General features: G+C 32.2%; 1 protein-coding gene across 4 annotated transcripts in view; it reads left to right on the top strand.

The window, feature by feature from the left end:
* The window catches only part of MAP4K5 (mitogen-activated protein kinase kinase kinase kinase 5), a 105,788-nt gene that overhangs the window by 51,472 nt on the left and 39,227 nt on the right, over positions 1-15,089 (top strand). For all 4 annotated transcript variants that reach the window (XM_045823036.1, XM_045823037.1, XM_045823035.1 and 1 more), the window contains 6 exons: positions 771-843; positions 3,175-3,306; positions 5,151-5,213; positions 7,084-7,165; positions 8,002-8,118; positions 12,729-12,807. In XM_045823036.1, the coding sequence (XP_045678992.1) occupies positions 771-843; positions 3,175-3,306; positions 5,151-5,213; positions 7,084-7,165; positions 8,002-8,118; positions 12,729-12,807 (546 nt within the window). The remainder of the gene's footprint in view (positions 1-770; positions 844-3,174; positions 3,307-5,150; positions 5,214-7,083; positions 7,166-8,001; positions 8,119-12,728; positions 12,808-15,089) is intronic.

The following is a 15,089-nucleotide window of genomic DNA, read 5'->3' as shown; positions in this document are numbered from 1 at the left end:
TTTTGACCCAGTAATTTTACTTTTAGAGACACAGTTTAAGGAGATCAATCCTAAAGATTATAAAATCCTTATTTATAGATGTATGAATCATAACATTTATATATAATAGAAAAATTAGAATATAGTTCCAGCTTTAGAAAAACTATTAAGTTGTGATAAATCCACTTAAGGAACATTATTCAGTCATCAAAATTAATAGTTAAGAAGAGTAAGAGTAAAATCCCCTGGTCTATTAAGTGACAAAATGAACTATACATGTATTTAGTTTTTTGCAACTAAGTGTAGCAACAACAATAAAAAGTTTATACATAGAAAAAAGAACTTTTTGCTGGGCCGAAGCCCACCTCCCTCCTTCCCACCAGGATGCACTAAAAAAAAAACACAAACAACTTTTTAATAATAGCACCAAAGTATATACTAATCTGGTTCCATTAGAATAAAAGGAATTCAGGTGGGTAGGTTTTGTTTTTTTGTTTTGTTTTGGGTTTTTTTTTTCCAAATTAACTTTAATGTGCTTATAATAAAAATATTTTTATTAACTTTGTTCTTAATAAAGTACATATTTACTCTAGTAAAGTGCTAGTATTATTTTCTTTTATTAAGTGTGTTATAAACCAAGCAAGTAGAGATTTAGGTATTCAATTTTTATACACTTTCCTAGTATTACAATCTGAATTATTAGTAATGCCATACGTAAGGGTGATACTTAGAAATGTAAGTGCTTTAACTGAAAAGAACTAAAATTTTCTGTTCTATTTTTTCCCCACCAGCTGACTTTGGTGTAGCTGCAAAAATAACAGCTACCATTGCAAAGAGAAAATCTTTCATTGGCACCCCTTATTGGTAAGACATAATTGTGACTAAATTTTGTGCATTTTCATTTCTTTATAAATTGTGAAGGCTTGCATATGCCTTGATACTATCATAGTTCTAATTGGGTTGGAAACTTTGATACTCATTTTTATTGTCCAGCGTTTCCTATGTTAAAGTGCTAATACTTTCTATCATCTCAGGGGTCTTGTGTTGAGAGCTGTCATTGGTATGAGATTTTCAAAAGAAAGACTCATATTACATAATCTTTTGTCATTTTGTTATTCTTGGTTTTGGTATTGCTTCTACTTTAATCTAGAACTTTGCTCTCTGGTTGTTGAAACTCATGCATCCTACCCTACCATTCGTCTTCACCAGCCACCCTCCTCTTAATGCATCCTTCCAATTACTGACCAAATAATCTTCCTAAAACACTGCTTTTATTAATGAAGACAGATAATTGAAATATAATAGAAAACCTAGTAGTAAATTTCAATATGTAAAATCATTTAGTGAATATTATAAACAGTCCCATTTAAAGGTTGATGAAAGGTTGAATTTTTTATTATTTGGAAAGAAATTTAAGTAACTCCATACCTCATAATAATATCATTATACATTGTATATGGAAATAGTCAATTATAAAAGTAAAACCAAAAGAAATATCAGTGACTATCTGCTTTAAAAGTTGAATAAGTCTTTTTTGGAATAAGAGCATAAAATATAAGAGAAAATTTGGTAGATTCAACTGCATGAAAATTTAAAGCTATTATATGTCCACCAGCTGAAAAGGGAAAGGCAGGTTACAAACCAGGAATTAGTAGCTAAAATATGCATGGCAATCTAGGTTTTAATCTTTAAATCAGTAAAAAGAATGTTCCTTAGAAACAGTTATTAAAATAATACATATAAGATGTCATAAAATATGAAAACTGTTTCCCCCAATGATGACCAAAAATGCAAATTAAATAAACAGTGACATTCTATTATCCAAGAAAATATTTGGAATCCTGGATAATACCTATGACTAGCACTAAATATTTGACAATGAAAGTAGAAATTGGTAGAACAGTTTTGAAAGATAATTTGGCAATAATATTTTTCAAAAACCTTAAGTAATGTTTATGTTCTAGTCTCAGTTCTGCTTGTATTAATTTATCAAAGAGACATAGAGATTTATATATTAAGAGCTTTATCAAATACTTTATGAAAAATGGAGTATATGCATATGGAAAGTTAGATAAGGAAATTATGTACATTTGTTCAAAGCAATGTAATAAAATTGCTGGTCTTAAAAATCCTGTTATAAAAGATGAATGGTCAGTGGATAGGCTTATGACATAATGATAATAAAAAAAGATTAAAAATAGCATATGCAGTATAATATCATTTTTATAAAAGACATGTATGTGGGTGAAAGTATGTGAAACAGTGGTTCTCTTTGAGTGGGATAATCTTTAACTTGTTTTCTTCCATATTTTTCCTATATTCCAAAATCTCTTCAGTCAACAAATACTACTTTTTAAGAAAAATATTTATTTTTAGAGATAGGGGAAGGGATGGAGAAAGATAAGGAAAGAAACATCAATAGGTCGCTTCTTGCATGCCTGCAACTGGGGACCTTGCCTGAAATCCAGGCATATGCCCTGACTGGGAATTGAACTGTGACCTTTCAGTTCGCAGGCCAGCACGCAATCCGCTGAGCCACACCTGCCAGGGCAGCACATATCACTTTGAACAGAAGAAAAGCCCCAATAAATATTTAAATAAAGTTAAAAGAAAACATATATTGTCTGCGCTATCTATAAAATTCCATTCATCGCATGCCTATTTCCCTCCTCAGTCTCTTTCCTGTGACTCTCCTCCCTTGTGAACACTCTTCTTAGTCAAAATTATCACTTTTTTCTTCCCTCACTATTCTAGATACTAGTTATTAGCTCCCTAGTATATGTGTCTTCCATGCTTATCTTAAGTTCTATTCTGTCTGAAGAGTGGCACACATTCTGCCTTACTTCATCCATGGGGGACTCACTGGTCACATCTCTGACCTGAATGGGGACTTAGGTGTTCTTTTCACATTTTATATAACAAGGTTCTCATAACAGAAACTAAGTAAGACAGCTTGATTTTTCCTCAGAGCACTAGTATTCAGAGGAGAAGATTTAAGATTTTTAAATAAATGTAAAGAGTGTGTGTCTCTATATGTATGAGGTCTTTATAAGTCTTTTCTAGTAAAGTTTCTTCTTTCTCAGTAAATGCCTCTCAGCTGCTTTTCCTCCAAGAAGTCTAGTAAATATAACAAAAGTAGCAGATTTTATATCATTTCTAAAAAGTAAAAATGATATATTCACTGATTCCTTCTAGGATGGCCCCAGAAGTTGCAGCAGTAGAAAAGAATGGTGGTTACAACCAACTCTGTGATATCTGGGCAGTAGGAATAACAGCAATTGAACTTGGAGAACTTCAGCCACCTATGTTTGATCTTCATCCAATGAGGTGTTCTCACTGTTTACAATTATGCAGTTATTAATAGGTCTTATTGGAGAATGAGATACCAAAAACCTAGGTATTCTAAGTTCATTATCAAGTATGGTAAAATACTAGAGGAACTTAAGGATAATCTCATCTAAACCCCGCCCTGCCCCAATCTTGTGTTGCTATTCTAAAACAATTGGGAGCGAATAGTCTATACTGTCTGAAGTCTTTTTAAGTTTTTACATTGATTCTTCCATCAATTGAACTTGTTTCTTTTTTGGGTTTTAAGTAGAATTATAAACAAAGGATAGAATACAGATTAGATTATTTATTCTTTCATCATGGTGGGGTTTTTTTCCCCCACTTTCTTTTACTTTCACTTTTTCTTTTTTTTTTTAACCTCTTTCTAGGGACAAAGAGGTAGTTATACTTCGTGTAATTATCATTTGCGTTTTAGGATAAATTGCTTCTCAGAAAAAGAGAGACTTCTAAAGAGTTTTTAATATTTTGAAGGAAAATATAAATTGGCTAAAATTTAAACTTTTAAATTTAAAGTTAAAAAAATCAACAGAAGGGGGAACTTGTTCTCATATCATAGACAGAATGATATATATTGTATAAGGAATTTATTCAGAGACTTTATAGGCAAAATATAGGTTGTTTATGAGCAAGTATCAGATACTAAAGAACATGGAACACTATTTGACCTCACAAGTAACTGAAGTTATTCAAGTTAAGAGATATCCACATTTAGGTAGAATGCCAATAAGTATAGACTCCTAGGAAAATAATTTATACATTATTTGTTATTGGCCATCCAAATGTTTCAGTGATTTCACTACTTAGAAAATTATACTTTGGAAATAATTTAAGAAAAAAATTAAGAATTATCCATTTCAGGTTAACAGGGAAAAATCTAAATGTCTAATAGTTGATAAATTGGTAAGCAAATTATTTTAGCAAGTAAGGACAACTATTGTATACATATATAAACCAAAGCAACATGGAAACTTGATTATTAGTTTTAAAAAAGGCAGAACATAATACTACCTACTACAATGATGTACTAATTGGTTATTTATTAAGATAAAGACTAAAAAGAAGACCAGAACATTTAAAATAATGTTTTGGGGTTGTAGGAATATAGACCTTTATTTCTGTTTGAATTTTCCTTTGCATATGAATCATTTCATTTTTAAAAGGAGAAAATATCTTTGGTATTAAAAAAAGACTAAGGAGTTTGCCTAGAAACCTTGAAGGGTTTTATAGGAAATAGTAAAATAGAGTATTTTAGAACTTCCTTCTTAAACCCTCCATTTTTCTGCCCCTATAGTCCATAGAAAATGGATTATAGGTAGATTCCTAGAGAAAGTAAGTCCTCTTCTAGGTTGACTTCTGTATTATTCATGAGAGAATGTGGAAAATTATTGTCCAAAAGGGAAAACAGACTATGAAGTGAATATGATTTTCCTATACACCCAGAATAATTGTAGAGGCAAATCTTCAGTTAAACGTACAACCTGTATACAGAATGATAGACAACTATATAGATTTTTACTTAAGATATAATACTAGTTATATATATAACAGTATAGTAGCAAAACCCTTCTCGAACATTTAGTAGCTTTGCTGTGTGAATTAGAGCTTGTTTGAAATTTAAAGATCCTTTCTCTAGCCAGGAGAAATTTTCCATAGGCTTTCTAAAAATTAAAAAAAATTTAATTTTCATATTTCATACAAGTTTTCATCATTGCCTATATATGTAGTAATCTTATATAAATTTATTATAGAATATTCATTCTGATTGTTAGATGTAGTAATAAAAGTATTTTGGTATTGCTCTTTAACTGAAATATTTATTTCAGGGCCCTCTTCTTAATGTCAAAAAGTAATTTTCAGCCCCCGAAACTAAAGGACAAAACAAAATGGTAAGTTAAATAATATGTAGATTTGTCCAGTTTTACAGTTGGAAAGGGAAACAGGTTTAATTCTCTTATTTTATAGAAGATGAAACTGAAGCCCAGAGCCTTTAAACAGCTGCTTCACCTGAAGTTACACATTAATGTACTTGAGAGCTATGGCAAGGATGTAGGTTTTTCTGGTAGTGTTCCTTTATAATGTGTTACTCTTTTAAAAAACTCTGATCATATTCTTATGTCTGCCAGCTTGGGTAAAAGGTGTGGTGAGGAAAGGATTTGAAATAAAAACATTAAGATTTTGGAGATTTCATATTTTTGCCCTATACTTTACTGTCATTAATTACATGGTAACTGTTATGGAAGATGATATGAAAAGGTTCCCAGATACCATGACACTTAAAATCTACCTTCCTTCCTTAATATTTAAAAGGGTTATTACTTAATTTTTATTCTAATCTCTTCTTTTTGTACAGAGTAAAGCAGTTTGAATAGTCTTATGGTTCATACAGATGTTTTCAGTTGAATGATAAAAATTGAAAATTGTTTTTCTGGTAATGTCTTCCCATACATTTAATTTTTTTAAAAAACTGCAAATAAGTTTCTAAGTTTTTAAATTAAGTAATCTTTCATCTAGATTGAAAGGTTGAGGGTTGATGGGCCCCCAATATTCTGTACATATGTATATTCATTTTTCTGGTGAGATAGTTCATATCTTATTTCAGATTCTAAGAGGCCCATTCCCAAAACAGGTTCTAAACTACTGTGTAATTTTTTTTATTTGATCTTTATTGTATTTTTTTTTCCATTACCATTTAGTCCCCTTCTGTGCATAGTATTACTTAGGAGTCAGGCCATTCTGGGGATGATGCTAGACGTGAAAGGCAGATCACACTGTGGAAATAAAGGAGCTTATATTCTGCTAGCTGTATTTCTTTGTATTAACTTGGGCTTCTTCCTATTCCTTGTTACCCCAAGTTTTTAAGTAACTGATAGTGGAGGGCTTTTTGGCAGGAATGACTGAATATTCATTCAGGAATGAGTGACTATTAGCTGTAACCACTGAGTTCACAATCACAATCCAGAAAAGTCATACCATTGGAGTACCTTTGCCAATTTCAGGCACTTTATGACTCCATGTTGTCTTCTCCACAAGTCACCAAATATAATGCAGTGATGTGATTTCTCTGAAGAGAACTGCTATGTGTTTGCTGTCATTGCTAATGACTAAGGTTATTCTCTTCGGTTCTTACTCAGTCCCTCCAGTGGAATTTTGGCTTGTAATTAATAATCCAAACATGATTTATATCTTTGAGTTATATCTTTTTATTTTCCCCATTTTATTAATGCAGAGGGCAGGAAAACTCTTCTGGTTGCTAAAATCACTCCTTCTTCCTTGCCCTTGTTTTGTAACAAATTTGGTGACTTTTAAGGACTTTAAATAGTCTTTTACATTTCCACACTATTCTCCATGCCATTCATCTCTTTTAGTATAGCAAAATATTTACATTCTACATAAATTAGACATTGAGAAAAGGTCATTTTGATTACTTAATAGAATTCCTGAAACACAAGATTATGCATCCTGTAAATGATACAACTATGCATTTCTACTTTTTAGTGTATTTTTTTAGAGCTCCTATATTACTGTTCTCTTAACTAATTGCATTTTACTTAAGAAATGAAACTGGTACATGTTTTCAAGGAATACACTGTGCTTTGGATTTAGTTTTTGGCATATGTAGACCTAAGAGGCCTAAAGGAAAACAAACTCATGTGTCTTAGACTTTCTAACTACTTGTAAGTTAACTTTATTTAGAAACACCAAAACACTAATATTAGTGAAATATTTATTTTTATACATGTCTCTTTTTATTTGAAGGTCATCAACATTCCATAATTTTGTCAAAATAGCACTAACCAAAAACCCCAAAAAAAGACCAACTGCTGAAAGACTTCTGACTGTAAGTCATTGAAATTATAGAGGAATTTCCCATAGTTATACCTTAATTAGGCATATCACTAGAACAAAAGTATTTAGGTTTTTTAATATAAAAATGTTAGTGATCTCTTGTAGCAGGGGTCAGCAAACTTTCTGTAAGGAGCCCAATAGTAAATATTTTAGGCTTTGTGGGCCATATAGCCTTTGTAACAACTACTCAGCTTTGCCCTTTAAACACAAAAGTAGCCATAGACAATACATACAAATGGGTATGGCTTGACTACCCAAACAAATTTTATTTACAAAAAGAGGCAGTGTACCAGATTTTACCTATGGGCTATATGTAGTTTGCCAAACCCTGCCTTAGAAAAAACTGTTAAAAATGTAACTGTCATATAAAATTAATTGCTTTTCTTGACTTCTTTAAATTTATAGAATGCTTTGTGTGTATATGTGTTGGCTAAATACTTTTATAATACAAAAAAGCAATGATTAGAGCAGCCTAAAAAAACTTTATTGAAATGTCTGATTTTCATTGTATGTCTTTGTACATTAACATAATTTTATCAGTATAATGATAGGAATAATGAATGTCATTGTTATAGCCAAGGTTTTAATTCTACACCTAATATATTCATGTTATAAACTTACCCCACAGAGGTTCTTTAGTTTTATAATATATAATTATGGATTCTCTGATTAATATTTTTGTTAATATATTCTGTAATTTATTTGTATTAGTAGGCTTCCATATGTTTGTCTCTGATATTTACTGAGTGGAAAAATACAAACACCATTTCTGTAAGCCATAGAGGCAAAGGCATACTCATGATGTTGATTTGTTTTGTTTTTATTTAGCATACTTTTGTAGGACAGTCAGGTCTGTCTAGGGCCCTAGCAGTTGAACTTTTGGACAAAGTGAACAATCCAGATAACCATGCACATTACCCCGAAGGAGACGATGATGACTTTGAGGTATTTGCAATCTAATATTAAAATAAATGTTTAACATGGCCTTACAGTTTGTTTTGTAATTTTTTCTTTTAAGTTAATTAAAACAGATTTAGCTACAAATATTAATTAGCAATGTAAACTGCACTTATCTTGAATATAATTACCAGTTGATACTTCTTTTTAAAATTGTATAATATGCATAACCTAATCATTTCTTAGTCCTCGTTCTTTCCAGGGCTTTGTAGCTTTTTTATTACACAGGTCATTAACAAAATACAAATGATTTTAAAAAATTAAGTTGAAGTTCCCATAGAACATTTGTCCTTTCCAGTACTGATTCAGAACTATTATTTCTTATATAATTGCAAGTAGGGCTATGTATAACTATGAATATGCTTTCCTTCTCTGAAAATATTGTCACGGAAAATACTGAATTATTTTGAATATATCATTTAATAATATAACTGGTAAATCAGGAATGAGGTACACTGCCCATAGGTGTGTACCTTTTTTATGCCTGTATATAACTATATGTTTTTTTCACCAGTCTTATCCACTTCTTTGATTCTTGTTTGTTTTTGTGTTTCTTGGAATTTATCCCTTCATTTCTCTTTATGCTTTATTTCTTTTTTGTATCTCTATATTTATTTTTGACAAGACTATAAAACTAAACTTTGCATTATTACTTACTAAAGGAAATTTTCAACTTCAAGTTTTTAAGTTTTAAATTATACCATTTAAATATCATGATAACTACTAACACTTGTTGGGTAGGCATTGTATGCCAAGTATTAGGCCAAATAATTTCCATATTAACTCATCTAATATTCAGAACAACCCTTTGCAATAGATATCATTACTGTTCCCATTTTACAAATGAGAAAGTGAAGAAGAAAGAATAGACGTAATATGGCCAAGATCATATGGCTAGTAAGTAGTGGAACCAGGATTTCAATCCAAGCAAACTAACTCTAGAGCCTATTCTTTTAGTTAATACACCATCATTTCTATGTATGACCTTAATAGAAATAGTCATTAAACAATCTTTAAAAACTAATCTTTGAAAATGAATAATTGCTTCATATAGCATAGTTTTATCACAGGTACCCTATGACTGTTTCATTGAAGGTTAAATGAATAGTTGAAAATATTAACTAAATCAGCCATACATAGGTAGTTTTTACTTAAAAATTATTTGTAGACTTGTAGTAATTCATAATAATTTACTCTTAAAAATTCAAAAATTATTAAAATTGTTTTACTTTGAATATATGTAATTTGCTATTATTTAACTCCCTAATTAGTCTTTCACTGGGTACGTAAATAACAAAACTTATCTTTTATTCCCTGTACTATTTTGCTTGGCTTCCCAAATCCACTCTACAACCGTGATAACTGTTACAAACTGGAAAACATAGGGACAAGAAAGGACTCACTTTAGAAGTGATATGTATACTGAAAACCTGAAAGATAAATTGGAAATAGAGGAAGAGAGGAGGTAAAGTGCTTTGAGCAGAGGGAATAATAGTATGTTTGAAAGTCTGGTGATAAGAGAGAAGGCAATGAATTTGAGGAACTGAAGATAAATTAGTCTTTTTAGAGCAGAAAACAAGGAAGGAAGTGGTGAGAAATGAAGTTACAGAGCTAGGCACTAGCCAATTTCAAACCACGTTGAAAATTTTAGGCTTTAGTCTAAGGGCAATAGAACCATTAAAGGGTAAGGGAGTCCCATAATCAAATAGGCATTTTAAGATCTTTATGACTTTAGAATGGTAATTCCATTCCAGAAAACCTGTTAAGGGTCTATTGAAGTTATCAAGAATAGATATAGTAATGTTTTAGACTAGGGTGGTAGAGCAAAGATAGAGAAAAGTAGACTAATTCAAGATATACATTAGAGATTTGGTGATTGGATGAAGACATGAGGGGTGGGGAGTAAGTAAAGGATTATTCCAGATTTTGACTCAGCTGGGTGACTACAAAGTACCATTTATTGAGTGTGGAGAAGGTACATTGTAGTGAGTTTATGGGTTAAATGACTAGAGAAGTGTTTTGAGCAAGCTGAAGCCTCAGAGTAGATAAATTTTCAGTGTGTTCTCTACTGTGTAATTTTCTACCAGCAGTCATTGGTATCCCAGATGCAAACACAAAGGTAGCTACTTTAATTCATCCAGGGTTGTCATTTTGGCATGCCAGTGTAATGAAGGACAGTAAAGCAAAGGGAATTTAGTATATTGGCAAGGGATTGCTTGAAATTGTGGTCAACCATATATAAAGTGGATAGGAAGAAAAGTGAAGATAGGAGAAATGTTAATGGAGAGTGAAAAAGTAATTGATCGATGAACTTGAGATTCTAATATGAATGTTTAACAATTTTAATGAAAATAAATAAAGAATGAGCTCAAAAGGATGAGGAGTTTGGACTATAGTTCGAATTTGTATATCAGAGCTGATGACAGGGTCCAGGGTGTGATCTAAGGAGTAGAGAGTGCACTGAAGTATGGAAAAAGGTCTTTAGAGATGAGGTCAGAAAACTTAAGTCCAGAACAATGGGATTTTGAAGTCTGTTGGTATGATGGTGGATCTTGAAGTAGAGAAAAAACATGAGCTGCCGTCTGAGTCATCAATGAATGAGGAGTCACCAGAAATTTAGTAGACAGGGGTTGAGCTGAAGGCATAATTTCAAAAGGATCAGGAACTTGTACAAGAGAGTGGAAATAGTATGCTTCTCATTTACTTAGTGAGTAATATTCTTACTTAGTCTCCCTGTATCCAGTGTTTCTTCCTTCCATGCCCCCTTACACAGTTATAAGATGACTCTGGTGATGCCACTCCCTCTCTGTGAAATCTCCAAAAAATACATTTGCCAAGAAAATAAAATTAAGAACCCTAGCCTGACACTCAGTGTCTTTTAGAGTCCTACTCCTCAGTCTCCTGCCAGCTTTGTCATCTCTTCACTTAATCTTCACTATAGCCAATTAAAAACCGTTTCCAATCCCTCTAACACACCACAATTTCCTTTACTTGTTGGCTTACTTTGTTCATATCCTTTCTGCTGGCTAGAATGCATTTCCCACATTGCTGCACATCCAGTACCTACTTGTCCATCAAGGCCCAGGACCAGATTATAGGTCTTTCATGAAGAACTTCTCTGCCCCTTCTGGTGAAAGTCATTTCTCCTTCCTCAGGCCATTAATAGTAATCTTCTTAATGAATTACACTTACCATTTCCTAATCTTATAAGTATTTTGTGTGTTATCTTCCCATATTATAAGCTCTCTGAAGATCTCTGTTTTTCTTTGAATCTCTTTAATATTTTATATAGTACAGATATGGAATAAGTGAATAAACTTTTAAAGTACCTTAGTGTGCCTTATATATTTTTATTTTTGTCCTACAGTTTATAATTAGTAGTCATGTTTGTAAGTGAACATTTAATTGAAAAAGAGAAAGTTTGACCTTTTAAACTGTATTACTGAAAAATTTTTTTAAAGATGAGGAGATTAAGAACTTTAAATTGGTAGTCACAAAATTGTCCCGAGGATGTAAAGTACAGCATAGGGAATAAATGTGTAGTCAGTAATATGAAGGATGACCCAGAAAAACCAGAATTATTTTCTAGAGGACAGATCTCTTGTAGTACAGGTTTCCCCCACCAGGTGAATGCTCTAGGAACCTATCTGTATCAGTGTACTAGCTGGTATGCGAGAGGCTGCGTTCAGGTTCAGTCATTTTTTTTTTTTATTTTAATCCAGTCATTTTTTTGAAGACTCTTTTTGTGTGTTTCCCCATTTCATGATGTGTGATTTATAAGTGCACCTGCCCACACAGCACTGAGTGTTCAGCAGTTTTTGACCGAAAATGGCATCACCCCTGTGCCGCTCTCTCCCTTCACCTGATCTCACCCCCAAGTGACTTTCTTTTGATTCCCTGGATGAAAAACATCCTCAAAGGGAAACATTTGCCAACGTGGAGAGGTAAAACAAAAACGGCAGAAGCACCAAAGGCATCAAAATCAATGTGTTCAAAAACTGTTTTGAACAGTGGAAAAAAGTCTCGCCCTGGCTGGCGTAGCTCAGTGGATTGAGCGCGGGCTGGGAACTAAAGTGTCCCAGGTTCGATTACCAGCCAGGGTACATTCCTGGATTGCAGGCCGTAACCCCCAGCAACCGCACATTGATGTTTCTCTCTCTCTCTCTCTCTCTCTCTCTCTCTCTCTCTCTCTCTCTCTCTCTCTCTCCCCCCCCTTCCCTCTTTAAAAATAAATAAATAAAATCTTAAAAAAAAGAATTCAAGTTTTAAAAAAAAATTTAAAAAAAAAGAAAAAAGTCTCAATAGATGTGTTACATCAAATGGAAAGTACTTTGAAGGGGACTCAACTTTAGACTTTTAAGAATAAATACACAATTTTTTATAAATAAATTCCAGGGTTTTTTTTTTTGTCCCCTTCATATTGTAATAACTATGTACAGTGCCAGGTGGGCACTTGAAATATTGAGGGCACCACTTTGTAAAGTATATGATTGTCTAACCACTAAGATGTTCATCTGGAACTAATGCAAATAATATTGAATGTAAACTAATTGAAAAAAATTTAAATTTAACTGTGTATATCATGTTTATATCCACAGCCTCATGCGATCATTCGTCATACCATTAGATCTACAAACAGGAATGCCAGAGCTGAAAGGACAGCTTCAGAAATAAATTGTATGTGTTTGGTATACATTTTCAATTGGTGGTTTTGGAGGGTTGAGCTAATTATTCATGTGGTGTTTTGGAATAATAAAATCTCAAACCAACTGAGTCTGCATACTTTAACGTACTAGAATACCTCAAAAATAAGGGTTGTTTTCCTTGTTTATAATGAAATTCGCTTGGTTTACAATAAAATAATTTTTTATTTTTAATTACAAAGGTAATATATGTTTGTCACAGAAAATTCGCAAGAGGAAAAAACTAGAAAATCAATACTGCCTGTGATCACATCACATAGTGCCAACCCACAGATAATATTTTGCTGAAATTTTTTCATGCTTTCCCATGTATATTTTTAGATGGCTGAATTTATACATAAAATTTTGCTTACCATAGTCAGATGTATTTTACACATATTAGCCTAGCCTTTATAACCATTATGTTTGATGGTTACATCCTATTTATTTGATTGATATCTTATTGTCAAACAGTTCTTTATTATTGGATGCTTGGGTTGGTTTTAGTTAGTTTAACACTAAGATGAGTGTTTCCTAAAATATGTATTTTAAAAGGGGAATAGGTTTTTATTCAGTAAATTAATCATTGACAGATAAGAGTTTTGTATTGAAGAATATAAATATTTGTCATTATAGCCACACTAATATAGAAGAATAGATTTGCAAAGAAATTTTAAGTATGGATATGTTGACTTAAATGCATGCTTGTTTCAAAAGAGATCTAAAGTATTAGTTTACACTAAAAATATGAAAATTACAAACCATAATGGAGAAAAATAGTTTATTAAATATCTAGGCTAATTGGAATTATTGCAGATCAACATTTTAAGTGTGAGTTTTCTTGAATCCAAGTATTTCTAGCTTTCTAGATACAGCATTGGAAATGTAGGTCAGCAGAGAGTTAGAATGTTGTTCCCTTATCAGTTGTTTCAATCATGTCTCTTCACAGTTAAACCAGTAATTCAAGATTTTATCTCTGCATTAGTCCCAGATTGGCGATGTTGTTATGCTCTTTTCTCATATAATCCCAAGTGGACTCTGGGCTTCAAACACCAGACAGAAAAGTAGCAAAGTTGATGTTCCATTATAAAGCTCTCTTTATTTTATGTAGCTGTGTAGTATTCAATTAATGTACTCTAATTTATCCATTTTTTCTTGTATAACTTTTGGGTATTGTGTTATGTTTAGGAAGGCCTTCTAGATGTTAAGGTTATAAAAGAATTTTCCTATTGTTTCTTCTTGTATTTTTACAGTTTCATTTTTAATATTTAAATCTTTGATAAAAGATTTAAATAGTAGAAGGTATTTAATATTTATTAGTACTATTTATTTAGTAGAAGGTATAAAATATGGATTCAGCTTCAGTTTCTTTCCAAATCATGACTCATTTGTCTCATTGCTATTTATTAAAAACTTAGTATTTTCACTGGTCAATTTGATATGTCCCCTTTATTATGTACTAAATTACCACATATATTTTAGGGCTCTTTCTGGAAATTTTGTTGCATCAATATATCTAATCATGTGCTGGTAGCATACTTTTTTTTTAGATTTTATTTTTATTTTTATTTCTTATTTAATCATTATTGTATTTTTTTCCTCATTACCATTTAGTCCCCTTTTACCCCACCACCCCCAGCAGTCACCACACTGTTGTCCATGTCCATATCCATGAGTCCTTTTTCCTTTTTGCTCAGTAAGGATGTGTATGAAAGGGTGAACAGTAAATCTATACAATAAAATAGACCCAGAAGCCTGTTTCCTTGGAAACTTGCAATGTCGTATTCAGAAGCCCTTTTATTTGAAGCTTCGTATCTAGGTTGGACATTGAAGCTGCTTCTCTCTTTTCAATGACTTAGATCTTTCAGGCAAGAACAGAATGGTTATTCTAGTGAATATGATTTCTAGCAAAGTTTCTACGGTCTGTGAGTTCAGAGAATGGTATTTCTCAGTAAGAAGGCAGTAGTAATTCAGAGAGGGGATCATTATGCGGTACTTTACATATGCAGTACATCCTTGGGAAAAACATTCTTTCTTACTGACTTTGCATTTGGATTTGTGTCTGTCTTGCCAGCTTTATAAATGGCGAGGCAGATTACTTTCTCAGTCTGATCTATATATATGGGTGTATTAGTTAAATTACTTATTTTTTTTTTTAATTGTTTTGTTCTGGCTGGCGTAGCTCAGTGGATTGAGCGTGGGCTGTGAACCAAGGTGTCACAGGTTCAATTCCCAGTCAGGGTACATGCCTGGGTTGCAGGCCATGACTCCCAGCAA

The sequence above is a fragment of the Phyllostomus hastatus genome, unplaced genomic scaffold, assembly GCF_019186645.2.
Source record: "Phyllostomus hastatus isolate PE091 unplaced genomic scaffold, TTU_PhHast_1.1 phas_scaffold_501, whole genome shotgun sequence".
In the NCBI taxonomy this organism is placed as follows: Eukaryota; Metazoa; Chordata; class Mammalia; order Chiroptera; family Phyllostomidae; genus Phyllostomus; species Phyllostomus hastatus.
The sequence above is the reverse complement of the archived record's forward strand: the minus strand, read 5'-3'. Positions and strand labels throughout refer to the sequence as shown.